The following is a 14290-nucleotide window of genomic DNA, read 5'->3' on the forward strand; positions in this document are numbered from 1 at the left end:
TGAGTCTGGATTATTTCACCTGATGTTTGAGCGCAGAGTTTCAAGTCTGCGTGTATCATTAGAAAACCAAGAAGATCTGGTGAATGAATAATCCAAATAAACCTTTTCTAGGGTGAAAATTGGTTTGAATACACATAATTTCTGTTGGGAGAAGTCATCAGATACAGCATCTACAAGTCTGCCAAAGGAGAATGTTCTTGGGACATTTAGCCTGGTGGCAAGCTTTCAGTGCCACGTGACTTGTCTGCTTCCCAGAGTGTGACCTCGCACTCAGCTTCACGCTCCTCTTTAATTCACTGTGTTTTAATTACCTTACCTATAGGCAGAGGAGCATACTTTCTTTAGTGCTATTGTGCAGTTTGACAGGTTATATTAAGCAGTTTTTGGCACTGCACATTTTAGTTAGGTTTACAGCAGGATTTTTCATCTAAATAGCTGAAAGTTAATACTTTATATATAATAAAGAACTGTACAGTTACATGATTTTAATATAGAAATTGCACGACAAAGATATAAGACTACTCCCACACATGTATATTGTGTTTTTCTTCCTTTTTTCCCATAAGGTGCTTTAATGCACTTTTACTCTGACACTACTTTTTATTTGGATAACAATATATAAATGAAATGCATGATTTAAGTGACATAAAAAAGTTCAGCCAAAACAAAACAAGCAAATGAAAAAAAAAATTAAACTTTGGTACAAAAGATTAATATAAAAACTTAAAGGCATTCATGTAGAATAGGACTCGGTGCTCAAATGTATTACATAAGCATGCAAAAATCAAAACTAATTTAAATATTTTTTCTCAGTGTTTCCGAAAACAAGCTCATAAGTATGTTATCGAACAGTTAAAGTGAAACTTGAGATGTAAGAAGTCACAACACTGCACACCACCTAATCCTGCTGTGTTAATTGGCTTACAGCTAACACCTGTCAGCTCCATCTGTTTTTCTGTGAAAAGAACTCTCGGGAGCCACAGCTTGTAACGGGGAACTCGAAAACAAATCACTTCGCACACAGACAAGGCAGAAACTTCACGTCTGTGCTGCAGAATGCATGTGGCAGGCACGGAGAAGTGGCAACAGAAAGGATTAGTTGCTGATTACTATTCTGAGCAACTCTGCTTCACACGGGTTACTTTTGTAAGCTACAGATGCCAGTGCTAGGTGTGATTTGAACACAGCAGCCATACAGGAACAGGCAGAAGCCAGCATGGATCTGTCACCAGGTGTTTACGCCTTTCCCACAGCAGCCCCATTGTCAAATACAGGTAGTTGTCTGGGTTCTAACCCCATAGGCTTAAGAAGTGCGCATGTCTGCTCCCCTGTCTTACATGACTGCCTGTCTGCCGGGAGCTTCTTAGTCCTGCTGAATTAGTGAACAGACCACACTTGGAGGAGTTTAAACCAACAGCAGACATGAGCTTTACCATCGAGGAGAAGGGCAGGCCGAACACCCAGGAGTACAGGGTGTATTTCAGTAAGCACAGCTCTTTGAATGAACTAGTTTGACTGTTTGTGGGAAATAATTCCTTCATGGATTCTGTATAGTGTAATAGCTGCTTGCATAACATGTAGCAGTATATTACAGGAGCACTACTGTTAAGTAGATGTAAAGATCCCATATTATTTATTTGAATAGGGAGATGAAACTGTGTAATTCTTTTCATAGAAAACTCTGAGGGCAAATACATCTCTCCCTTTCACGATGTACCCATCTATGCAAATGAAGCAGAGGTGAGCATCATGTGTGGCTGTTAGTCTTTTGGGATATTAGAGAAGAACTTATATCATTGAAAACCTGCTGATTGTGCTGTATTTTGCCTTGTAGGTTAATTTATTCACATTTCTTAAATACATATGTCCTTATTTTGACTATTTAGACAAATCACTGAATAGATAACAAAAACTGTGGTAGCTGCTGGGTTTCTCTTGAAACTCCTTAGGCATATGTGCAATGATCTGTATCCTACCTTAGATAACGATTATGCCAGTCTATAAGTAGCACAATAAGCCACTAGGAGAATTCATCATCAGGTACGACAGTAACAAGGCTATGTCTCTTACCATTTTTAGAATATTTTTCATGCCATTGTTGAAGTTCCAAGGTGGACAAATGCAAAGATGGAGGTACATAACATATCTTGCAAAAATATGTATTTGTTGCTTTCTAAGATCCCTCCCATATTTGTGGTAATGTAGTGACTACAATCTAAGTCATTGCTTCTTTCTATTTTTATTTTTGTACTTAATGTCTTTGTTTCACAGATTGCCACTAAAGATCCTCTCAATCCACTGAAGCAAGACGTGAAGAAGGGCAATCTTCGTTATGTAGCAAATGTGTTTCCCCATAAAGGTTATATCTGGAATTATGGAGCTATACCGCAGGCGAGTCCCACTCAGATGATATATGTACAGCAGGAAACTAGGCCATGTCTCTGTTCAGTTAACCCCATACACTTCTCCTTAACAGACATGGGAAGACCCCAACCACAAGGACAGCGACACAGGATGCTGCGGAGACAATGATCCCATCGATATATGTGACATAGGAAATAAGGTACTGGAACAAGTCTGGCTGAAGAGACTTACTGAAATGGTGCTTTTTGCAGCTTTTTCAAAACAGTATCTTTAATCCTCAGGTGTGCTCTCGAGGAGAAGTAATCAAAGTGAAGGTTTTGGGAACTCTGGCTTTGATCGATGAGGGTGAAACAGACTGGAAGGTCATAGTGATCAATACTGAGGACCCAGAAGCTGGCAGTTTTAACAGTAGGGATAACTTAAAAATTAAAGTTGTTTATGTTGCTGGAAAATACGCGAAGACTGTGCAAGCTTTTTGGAATTTATTTATTTTTTTCATTTTCTCCATTTCATGCAGATATTGATGATGTGAGGCAACTTAAGCCCGGCTACCTGGAGGCAACTGTTGATTGGTTTAAAAGATACAAAGTACCAGATGGGAAACCTGAAAATCAGTTTGCTTTTAACGGAGAGTTCAAGGACCGGGTACAGCGTTCAGCATTTTAGTCTAGGTCTTGGTTTGACATCAGACTACACTTCTGATAGTATATTTTTAGCTATACTGAATCTGTCGCAATACATACATGATTACATTTTCAGTTTAGAGACATATAGCTGGGGATGTTGCTTTGATTTTGTAGTTCTTTTGTATTCTCCAGGACTTTGCCGTTGAAACAGTGAAGAGCACACATGAGTTTTGGAAGGCACTGATTTCTAAGATGACCAATGCCGGCGAGTTAAACTGGTAAACAAGTTGATTAATTTGAAAAAAAAAATGCTTTGTGCAAATATAAAGCTCAGCAACATTATGTGACAGATACTATTAGAGGCACTTCCTGCCCTAATTTTCTCCAGCCAATGATTGTGCATTGCATAGATGATAGAGCAGGAAGACAACAGAATATAATGTACAGTGTTGTGAAACAGCATTTGGCCCCCTTCCTGATTTGTTCGTCAAACAAACTTTAATTTGAGTCAAACCGAGGGAATGCAAAATGCATTAAACAATTTCATTTATTAACAGGAATATGCTACCCAATCTATATAAGAAACAAGGGAGTGGGCAAATACTTTTTCACCGCACTGTAGCTGCTTTGGTAATGTGTTTCTTGGAGCAAATAAAACACTAAGTAAACACTGTAAATATGTGCACTTTTTGGGGGGTGAGAAAGACATGCGTATAGGCAGAAAATTGCTCTATTTAAAAAAGTCTTCCTTTCTTTGATTAGCATGAACACCAGCGTTTCAGATAGTCCGTTCTGCTGCTCTGCTGGGGATGCCGAGGCAGTAGTTAAATCTGTAAGTCCATTTTATTTTTAAATTCATGTTAGCATTCATACCTTCCTATTTGATTAGTGAAGAAACTAGAAACAGAGAAATGCTAAAGGCAGTTTCTTTCATTTCACTCCAGCTGCTCTCTATAAGAGTAATGTTTTTGAGATCAAAAAGAAACCAGCATCTAATGGCTTCCTGTAAAACAGAAAATAGGCCCTGAGAACTTGGCAGCATTTAATTAGTCTATTAATGACATGCACATGTATTCCTCGTGAACTTTAAAGGTGATTAGTTAAGCAAATAAATATATCACCATTTAATCACGCTTACAGGCATGTGCTTTTGGAGCTGAAGAACCTATTCCAAGTTCAGGTGGGTGTTTATAGATATTTGCAGCAACTCTGTTTTGTTGCCTCATGGAACTTAAATCTTATGTTTTACTTTTTTTCAGTTGACAAATGGTTCTACTATGACAAGTGAGAAGGTAAAGCCTGGGTGGAAACAGGAAATATGTGAAGCCTTCCCACATCCCTCCTTCCTTGATTCCTGTGGATTTGATGTGTCTTGCTTATTTCATATAACATTTACTTGCCTGGTTGTTCAACCTTCATTGGCTGATGTGGTTATTTTTTAATCCAGATCACATGAAAGCTCTCATTATTTTTTGTCATTTAACTTTAATGCAATTTGATTTTACTTTGAAAAATAAACACTATATTAAACCATGTACCTGTGTTTATCAAAAGAATGTGACTCTAAAGTGGATAACAGCATTTGTTAAGACAGACAGAAAGAAACTTCTTTCATATTTGATAAAAGGCATATAAACCCATTTCTCTACAGTCTTACATTCAATAATTCATTGGGTTATATGACAATATTGACAATTCTACTACATGATGTATGTACTGTTCCTAAGATGTAATAGTTGTTTAAGATTATAAATGACTTCCTATTAAAGCCTTTAGCTGTGAGTGAAAAGGTCTCATGCTGTTTTTTTCTGCAGCCTGCAATTAAACAGTCACTTCAATAAGAACTGAAGGCATTTACAGTGTGGTTAGAAACTATACTTGCAAATAAAGGGTGCTCTAAACGGTCAAGTAATAGAGGCCCTAGCGCATAATGTATGTGTAACTTAAATCAGATATGGTGAAACACTAAATATAGTTTATATAATATTATAATATGGTCAAGATATTCAAAGACTACCTCTAGCTGTGTCCTGCTTTTGCTAGAACAAGTGCATATCTAAACCCGGGAGCTCTTGCACCCCAAACGAGAAGCATACCCCTTAAAAATGAGCAATGCAACAGATATCACCTTATTGTGAAAGTCTGCAAAACGTTTTTCGTTTTTAAGCCCTGCTTTGGGTTCTTTGAACATACTCCAGGACGAAAGGCTAGAGTTTTATTGAGCTATAAATTATTCATTGAGACTGGAGCAAAGCAGACTTTACAAGCACAGTATTTATGGGTAGAGTCTTACTTGTAAAGTCTTACTTTATGAGTAAAGGAACAAGCTGCAACAGCTGCCAAATAAAGGTATAAGAGTATAAATACAATAATTTCTTCTCAATTCAGTATAAGTATAGAACAGAACAAAGTGAAAGTACTGACAAAAACTTCTGAAATTTTAAGAATAGTAACCTTTTCACAGCGCAGGACACATTAATAGCACATTTTGCAGCATCGGTTGCGTCTGGTCGACGGGAGGGGGCACCAATGCAAGTCATGCGATAAACTCTAAAGCACGAGGAAGAAGAGGAGGCCCCTGATTGACTGTTTCCAAGGAGACCAGCGATACTACCGAGAACTGTCAGCTTGTCAGTGCTGCAGGTAAGCGAGCTAAACTCAGAGAGTACTGTCGTTTTTATTTAACAAGTCAATGGGAAACAGCCTGTTCTGGTGTTGCTGTCTCTTATGTTGGGTTTCACTCGCGGTTTTTCGTTTCTTAAACAGTGTCTTGACCCACTTGTGGTCAGATTCTAGAAAGAGCCGGGGCTAACAATGTCAATGCTAACTAGCTGACCAGGGTAATCTTTCACAAGACTTGCCGAAGCAGGAAGCTAAATACTGCGGTGTCCTTTAAAACTGCACCACTGTTTCTGCTTTCGTTTCATGGGGAAACATTAAGTCAGATCTAACAATTAGTCTTTGTAAATATTTCATTAGGTACAGATGGGTAGCATCGCTGCTAGTTGCCTTGCTACACCTGTGGGTGAAGGAGATAACAGTTTGTTATGTCACAGATATGAAAAAACCCTATCGATGCCTCATGTTATGAGCTGTAGACTCATTTCGACCAGTGCCGAAAAGGGATTAGCTGTTGTAAGTGACTTGTTAACCTATAATAATGGTTAAACATATCTCTAATGAATGATATCAAGTAATTTTGAACCAGAAAAATTCCTGTCACATGGTAGAAGCTGCAATCAGCTTTTGGCAAAGTCACTTTATATGATTTTTTTTTATTTATCCAGGTAAAAATTCTAATTGACATAAAAAAGTATTTTTCAAGGACAATTTGAACAAGAGGACAGCATAAATTGCTAAAATGCTAACAAAAACAGTTGTATACGGATCTTTTAAGTGGCCAAAAAGGTCTGGATTGAGCACAGTGTAGAACACAGAATAGGTATAATAACTCAAAGTCATAAAGACACTTGCAAAATTTCTTTATTTGATATATATTTCCTTTGTAAATCCTGTTCACTACCAATATAAGCAAAGATATTAGACTTGGCAGACAATCACTTTTTGGCATGGCTCTTACAGACATTATTACTTGCCCAATTTTAGGTATGATGACTCAGTTTGACCAGCCAAAATGGCATCTGTTAGAAAGATATGTTTCTTTGCAAATCAGAAATCCTGCAATAAATACTACTTTGCTTAAACATTGTATTGGGAGTTACTTACATAAATGTTGATGTATGTTTATAAAATTTATTTGATGCCATTATTGATTCTGTGTAGGTCAGAATCCTTATAGACTCCCTTATAACCGCTCCACTAGCATTAGTTGTACATCATTTCTCTGCTATGTGGAAACGTTGCTAAAAGAAATCGATAAGCTTGGAGTCTCCAGTCCACTGTAGATAAACAAATCAAACCCACTATGCTCTTAAGAAAATATGTAAACATTGCATCATAATGCTGGCATCTCTATGCTTTTCATATTTTAATTTGTCTAGTAAACTGCTTTGTTTCTTGTTTTAGGTGCACGCTGTCAGGATGTCATTTTTATTTGACTGGATCTACAGGGGGTTTAGTAGTATTTTACAGTTCTTAGGTGAGTACTGTGTGCTGCTCTGAAATGATGTACCCCATTCTAAGTACTCCCATCCTAAGCTTGGTGCATTTTGTTCAGGCACTGACATGTTACTACAATGATCACAGCATATGCATATATGTCTGTTCCCTAACTTCTCCTACACCAGTTAATCAATCTGGTTGAAGCTTATATAAACTGCCTATAGTAGCAAGATTTCCAACATATAGATAGCTTTGGAAATCAAATCTTTACAAACATGGGCATGCAATTCTTTAAGTGTTCCAGTCTGGGTTAAAAACTCACCACAGCACTATAATCACAAATTCAGGTCGGAAAATGGATCCTACTGTACAGCTCCATTCTCACGTAAACACAGTGGTAAAATCCTGCTTTTTACATTTGAGGCTGCTGTCAAAAATCAAGCCTCTTCTGTCAACTTTGTGCAACCTTGAAACAGTAATACATGCTTTTTTAAACATCACATTTTAATAACTATAATATACTTTTTATTTAAATTAGCCAGGCCTCCAATTGTTCGCCTCCAGCTGGTGCAAAATGTAGCCGCTCGATTTTTTTAAGATCCTTTTATTTGTTTTTAAGTCCCTTAATGGTCGTGCTCTTGTCTGAGCTGTTTCACCCACATGTCCCGTCTCATTCTCTGAGGTCAGCAGACCAGCAAACTCAGAGGTGATAGAGCTGCAGCGCAGCGTGAAGTGGAATAAAATAAGAATTCTTCTGAATCCTTTCAGGTCTTTACAAAAAGAGTGGGAAGCTAGTTTTCCTGGGCCTGGACAATGCCGGTAAAACAACGCTCCTACACATGCTGAAAGATGACAGGCTTGGGCAGCACGTTCCAACACTGCATCCAAGTAAGGGGATACTCAGAGTGCATATTACCCATGTGCTGTTTTTCCAGGTTTTGGATTTTTCTTTATATTAGGCCACAGGTTGTGATCGCGCTGTCTTCTAAAAATACCATGCTCCTAAAACCATGTGATATTGGCCTTGTTATTGTGCTGCTTATACAGTTATTATATGGTAAATAGATAATGGCTGATTTATTTTTAAGATGCAAGTATTTCATTAAAGTGTTGATAGTGTACTGTAGTGTTCCTCAACATATACTTTATTACTTTTATACATTCTCTTATAAAGGTGTCACCTGTCATATAGACTGTCTTATGTGTTGTGTAATAGTAAAAAATTGTCTTTATTAGTTAAGCGATTGACACCTTTAAGCCTTATCTTTGCATAAAGTGACCCCGCCTATTACTTTATAGCTGGCAGTCTTCCCACCCTGCTGTATGTCACCATCATTGGGGCTCCTTTAATTTGTGGCCTCAAAGTTGCGATTAGTCTAACATCATCTTTTAGCAGTGCAGGTCTCTGCATGTCATTGACATTCCTCTGTCTGTGCATCTCAAATTTTCTCATGTGCGAAAACATCTCAGGTGTATTTTCTTTCACACAAAGCTTCTGAAGAGCTAACAATCGGTGGCATGACATTTACTACGTTTGATCTCGGAGGACATGTACAAGGTGAGATCTATTTCCATTTTTGCTGGCAGTGAGACGCTATTGAATTTTTTGTATCTATTTTGTTTGTGTTATTTATTTAAGTTATTTAGCACAGGATAGCAACAACACTACATTTCTGTGGGCTTAGAGCATCTGATTGATTCTCAAACCTTTAGCATATGTGTTCACATCGCCCCATTCATTTGGTTTTAACGTTTATTAAATACAGAAATGAGAGGAAACGGGTTTACTAGATCACAAAATATACTTGTACTATTGTAAGTTGAAGATTAGTGACTGCTGCCTATGTTATCTTCAACGGTAGCACCTCCTGTCATCAGAAACATGTATAACCAAACTGACAGGTTGACAAATCAGTGCACATGGCTGCCACATGATGTCTCTGTAGACCCCCGTCACACTGATCTGTTGTTTTTCTTCAATTTGATATTTTTAGCGCATGCATTCACGCTTGAATGCTGAGTGATCTGATTCATTGTACGCATGTCAACAGAAAATTTAAAGGCAGGATGTATTGTAATTAGAATTTGTACCAGTGCTATTAAAAATAAATATAGAGAAAACTAACCCTCTATAGTTTCATTTGAAAATCATTATCCAAATGATCTAAATCCGTTGGTAAGACAAAAACCCATATTTGATTTGTACAGTCAAATTAAAATGCTATTTCCACATCTGTCCATTGCTGTCTAATTAGACTTTAAAATTAGATAAGTAACACTGTTTATCATTGCTATTAGTGGCAAGCAGCTTAAACTTGACTTGAGGCGTAATTAGCCATATTAGCTGAAAATAGTTAATCTGTATTTGTGTGTATTTAGATGTGAGGATGTGTAAACTACCGCTTCTCTACAGGAGAAAGGACATAATTATATTTTCAAAGGTTTATAGTTAGACTGCTGCATTTCAGAGACTCATGTTGAGTTGTTGCAATCGCAGCTAATTCACAGCCGTTTTCCCTTCTTTATAGCACGAAGAGTTTGGAAGAACTACCTGCCAGCTGTGAATGGAGTCGTCTTTCTTGTAGACTGTGCAGATCATGACAGACTCACAGAATCCAAGACTGAACTTGATGTAAGGTTAAACATTGCTGTTACAAACGGTTTCCACCACACAGGACTGTTTTTGTGTGTTAGCAATGGATTGCTGGTTAGTTTGTCTCTCTTTTATTTTTTCTAGGCTCTCCTTGCAGATGAGACCATAGTCAATGTACCAGTGTTGGTGTTAGGTAATAAAATTGACCGCCCCGAAGCTATCAGCGAAGGAGGACTTAGAGGAGCTTTTGCTCTTGATGGCCAAGTTACCGGGAAGGTAGGCATGTCTTGAGGATTCTTTCTTAATTCACAGAAATATGCAGGAGCACATATGATCGTCATTCTAATTGATCCTTGTTGTAACTGACAGGGAAATGTGTTGCTGAAGGAGCTGAATGCTCGACCCCTGGAGATTTTCATGTGCAGCGTGTTGAAAAAACAAGGCTATGGGGAAGGTTTCAGATGGTTATCACAGTATATCGACTGACAAAGAGATGAGCTTAACCAAAAAGGATGTAGAAGTTTGATCCTTAGTGAGTGTCAGCCCATCCAAATTTCAGGTCTTACTACTAAGAATATTTTAATTCCTAAATCCACATGAACTGTCCTAAATGTGTTATTAATTTGAGAGACAATTGAGTTGCATGAAATATAAATTAGGTTGCGTTATACCAGATTACAGCCATGCATTATGCAGTAATGCACGGTTCAGTGTTGCATTACTTCTGTGTTTATCTTGGAATTTAGTAGTGAGCGAGTGATGAAACAGAAGGGCTCAAGGGGATCGTGAGGGGCTAGCTAATTGCGTTAAGACGGTCTAGTTTAGATTTTCAGATTCTTGTAGATAAATAAGAAACTACAGAAGATATTTTTTAGTTCGTTTTGTCTGTTAGTGCACAGCCTTAGCATTTAAAACATAAAGCCAAAGATGTATGCTAATGACTTGGGATTAACAGGCCCAGATGTTGGGACTTCAACAAAAAAACATCTTCAATGCTGAGTGCTGAGCCAAAATAACATAAAAATCTCATTTTTGGTCATCAAGAAAGGTGAAAATTGTTAAATGAAAAGATGATGGCGTACACTGAGTGAAATTAGACATCATGTTGATAAGTGTGCTGTGATTAATGTGCTGCTTGCTTTCGGCATCTTAATGAAGCTGGCTTGTTGGTTTTTGTGAAATCAACCTGTACGCGTAGAGATCTGGGTTGAAGGCAGCTAATTTGACAGGAGGACCGACTTATTTATGGGCCGTCCAGTATAGAATTGAAAGATAAAAAAGCTGTCCTTTGCTTTATTATATTACAAAGACTGTAAGAAAAAAACCATCCCTCATAGAATATAGGTCAGACTAGGAAAGAATATATGTATTTTTGAGTCTTTTCATCTTCGTCTTAACCAGCACCCACTAAAAGAGTGTCTCATCTCTCTGCTCAGTATTTCCTCATGGTCTTACTTGAATCAAGCATAGAAAAAAGTCCAAGTTAAAGCAGCAATATTTGAATAAGAGACTGAAAAAAGGGTTTTATTTATTTATTTATTCATTCATTGTATCTAGAGCCTGAGATATACAGTGGGGCAAAAAAGTATTTAGTCAGCCACCGATTGTGCAAGTTCCCCCACCTAAAATGATGACAGAGGTCAGTAATTTGCACCAGAGGTACACTTCAACTGTGAGAGACAGAATGTGAAAAAAAAATCCATGAATCCACATGGTAGGATTTGTAAAGAATTTATTCGTAAATCAGGGTGGAAAATAAGTATTTGGTCAATAACAAAAATACAACTCAATACTTTGTAACATAACCTTTGTTGGCAATAACAGAGGTCAAACGTTTACTATAGGTCTTTACCAGGTTTGCACACACAGTAGCTGGTATTTTGGCCCATTCCTCCATGCAGATCTTCTCGAGAGCAGTGATGTTTTGGGGCTGTCGCCGAGCAACACGGACTTTCAACTCCCGCCACAGATTTTCTATGGGGTTGAGGTCTGGAGACTGGCTAGGCCACTCCAGGACTTTCAAATGCTTCTTACGGAGCCACTCCTTTGTTGCCCGGGCGGTGTGTTTTGGATCATTGTCATGTTGGAAGACCCAGCCTCGTTTCATCTTCAAAGTTCTCACTGATGGAAGGAGGTTTTGGCTCAAAATCTCACGATACATGGCCCCATTCATTCTGTCCTTAACACGGATCAGTCGTCCTGTCCCCTTGGCAGAAAAACAGCCCCATAGCATGATGTTTCCACCCCCATGCTTCACAGTAGGTATGGTGTTCTTGGGATGCAACTCAGTATTCTTCTTCCTCCAAACACGACGAGTTGAGTTTATACCAAAAAGTTCTACTTTGGTTTCATCTGACCACATGACATTCTCCCAATCCTCTGCTGTATCATCCATGTGCTCTCTGGCAAACTTCAGACGGGCCTGGACATGCACTGGCTTCAGCAGCGGAACACGTCTGGCACTGTGGGATTTGATTCCCTGCCGTTGTAGTGTGTTACTGATGGTGACCTTTGTTACTTTGGTCCCAGCTCTCTGCAGGTCATTCACCAGGTCCCCCCGTGTGGTTCTGGGATCTTTGCTCACCGTTCTCATGATCATTTTGACCCCACGGGATGAGATCTTGCGTGGAGCCCCAGATCGAGGGAGATTATCAGTGGTCTTGTATGTCTTCCATTTTCTGATGATTGCTCCCACACTTGATTTTTTCACACCAAGCTGCTTGCCTATTGTAGATTCACTCTTCCCAGTCTGATGCAGGTCTACAATACTTTTCCTGGTGTCCTTCGAAAGCTGTTTGGTCTTGGCCATGGCGGAGTTTGGAGTCTGACTGTTTGAGGCTGTGGACAGGTGTCTTTTATACAGATGATGAGTTCAAACAGGTGCCATTCATACAGGTAACGAGTGGGGGACAGAAAAGCTTCTTACAGAAGACGTTACAGGTCTGTGAGAGCCAGAGATTTTCCTTGTTCGAGGTGACCAAATACTTATTTTCCACCCTAATTTACGAATAAATTCTTTACAAATCCTACCATGTGGATTCATGGATTTTTTTTTCACATTCTGTCTCTCACAGTTGAAGTGTACCTCTGGTGCAAATTACTGACCTCTGTCATCATTTTAGGTGGGGGAACTTGCACAATCGGTGGCTGACTAAATACTTTTTTGCCCCACTGTAAATTAAATTCAATAACTACCCAGGTTCAAGTGTTGCAGGTACTTTATGACTGTCTGAAAAGATACAAGAGTGCACATGCAAATGTTTACATGCTTAACTACACAAATTAATCTGATCTTATTCAGCATACTTGAAATTTAAGTTTGCTTTTGATTCATTTTTTTGTTTTTTTTTCTTAGTCGATGCATGAAAATATTTTATTGATTTTTATTAATTTTTTACAACGCACTGTATACATTTATATCCTCATTACGAGAAACATGAAGTACAAAAACAGGAAGAGAGGCATGTGATCTTTGCACCATATTTTCAGCAGCCCTTGTTTACAGTTTAGATATGTGGTTTATTAATATGTGAAGGAATATTTACAACCCAGATTAAAAGATGTGTATAAAAACAGACTTCATACAGGGAGTCTCATTTGTTTACTAAAATGTAGCATGCGTGTTAACAAACTGCTTTTCCTTTCAACAGCGTTGTGTACCACTTACCGAACACATGTAAATTATGTATAATACTGATGTAAATGCTTGTACAGTTACTGCCCTTGAAAAAAACACTATGAAGGACTTATTTGTAACTGTATAGTACTGGATTTGATATTTTCAGCAGTTATCAGTGAATATAGGTTCATGTTAAATAACATCACCCACACAGAACGATGTGAAAGTTTGATCTACTTAATAAGCAGTTGACATGTAATAAAACCTGCTTTTTATAGACCAAACTGGCCCTGTCTCTTTGATTGATTCTTTTTCCACTGGTTTTCACATGCTAGTATTCCTTTTTCAGGTGGAATTGCTATAAATATGGATTTTTGGAGCCAGGATTTAACTTTTAATTTAATGCCACTGGGAAACCTGATCTTTCCAGATGGAATACAATTACAAAACAGAATTATTAATATAGTTATTACAAGAAGTAATAAACCTCCTTTCCAAACTGTAATGATTAAAAAAAACATTATTTCACTAATAAAATAAGAATGGGGATAGAATCGCAAGACTCGGGACTGCTGCTACAGATGGTTCCTAAATATTCATTTTGTGTGTGTGTCTAAGTTATCAGCCAAAATGAAGCCCCAAGCTGGTAATCTTGGAGTAATTTTTGATTCAGACCTGTCATTAAATACCCCAAGCAACTCAAGCAGATGCAGTCATGTTTTTTTTTTTCAGCCTCACATCACGGAAAATTTCCTTTCACTCATCGACGTGTAGCAAGGCTTTAATGCTTTTATCTCCAGGCTTAATTATGGTGATGCACCCCGTAATATCAGCAGACTGCAGCTATTTCAGAGCGCTGCCAGACTTCTAATACTCTCCAAGAGAAGTGACCACATTAACTCAATTCTTTTGGCCATTCACTGGTTGTCACTTTTCTGAGAAATTACTTTGAATTTTTTAGTCCTGGCTTTGAAATCGCTGCACGTTTGACGCTTGCATTTAGATTCGTCAGACCCTATTCACAAT

At 38.1% G+C, this 14290-nt stretch overlaps 2 protein-coding genes across 3 annotated transcripts; both read left to right on the forward strand.

The window, feature by feature from the left end:
• Positions 1–1000: 1000 nt before the first annotated feature.
• Positions 1001–4779, forward strand: ppa1a (inorganic pyrophosphatase 1a). The gene is made up of 11 exons (XM_085283402.1): positions 1001–1483; positions 1676–1740; positions 2080–2133; positions 2272–2391; positions 2477–2563; positions 2646–2772; positions 2882–3009; positions 3183–3268; positions 3753–3822; positions 4131–4170; positions 4250–4779. The coding sequence occupies exons 1-11, from the start codon at positions 1423–1425 to the stop codon at positions 4276–4278; spliced, it is 867 nt and encodes a 288-aa protein (XP_085139528.1). The 5' UTR covers positions 1001–1422; the 3' UTR covers positions 4279–4779.
• A 718-nt stretch (positions 4780–5497) lies between these two features.
• sar1aa (secretion associated, Ras related GTPase 1Aa) lies at positions 5498–11259 on the forward strand. Of its 2 annotated transcripts, XM_085284813.1 has the most exons (7): positions 5498–5633; positions 7017–7089; positions 7821–7940; positions 8545–8610; positions 9581–9684; positions 9790–9921; positions 10015–11259. In XM_085284813.1, the coding sequence occupies exons 2-7, from the start codon at positions 7032–7034 to the stop codon at positions 10129–10131; spliced, it is 597 nt and encodes a 198-aa protein (XP_085140939.1). In that variant the 5' UTR covers positions 5498–5633; positions 7017–7031; the 3' UTR covers positions 10132–11259. The 2 variants fall into 2 exon arrangements, with proteins under 2 accessions (XP_085140939.1, XP_085140940.1); XM_085284814.1 differs by lacking the exon at positions 5498–5633 and having other exon boundaries at positions 8523–8610.
• The last annotated feature ends 3031 nt before the right edge of the window (positions 11260–14290 follow it).

Source organism: Mchenga conophoros, linkage group LG8 (assembly GCF_057382185.1).
Source record: "Mchenga conophoros isolate Kocher_MC1m ecotype Shallow Benthic linkage group LG8, M_conophoros_male_GT1.1, whole genome shotgun sequence".
Taxonomy (NCBI): domain Eukaryota; kingdom Metazoa; phylum Chordata; class Actinopteri; order Cichliformes; family Cichlidae; genus Mchenga; species Mchenga conophoros.

Excerpts from the sequence above, each read along its gene's own strand:
- ppa1a (XM_085283402.1), top strand. The coding sequence starts at position 1,423 with ATGAGCTTTACCATCGAGGAGAAGGGCAGGCCGAACACCCAGGAGTAC. Across the intron at positions 2,392-2,476 it reads ATTATGGAGCTATACCGCAG|ACATGGGAAGACCCCAACCA; the intron begins GCGAGTCCCACT and ends TCTCCTTAACAG. Across the intron at positions 4,171-4,249 it reads AGAACCTATTCCAAGTTCAG|TTGACAAATGGTTCTACTAT; the intron begins GTGGGTGTTTAT and ends ACTTTTTTTCAG.
- sar1aa (XM_085284813.1), top strand. The coding sequence starts at position 7,032 with ATGTCATTTTTATTTGACTGGATCTACAGGGGGTTTAGTAGTATTTTA. Across the intron at positions 7,090-7,820 it reads TAGTATTTTACAGTTCTTAG|GTCTTTACAAAAAGAGTGGG; the intron begins GTGAGTACTGTG and ends GAATCCTTTCAG. Across the intron at positions 7,941-8,544 it reads CGTTCCAACACTGCATCCAA|CTTCTGAAGAGCTAACAATC; the intron begins GTAAGGGGATAC and ends TTTCACACAAAG.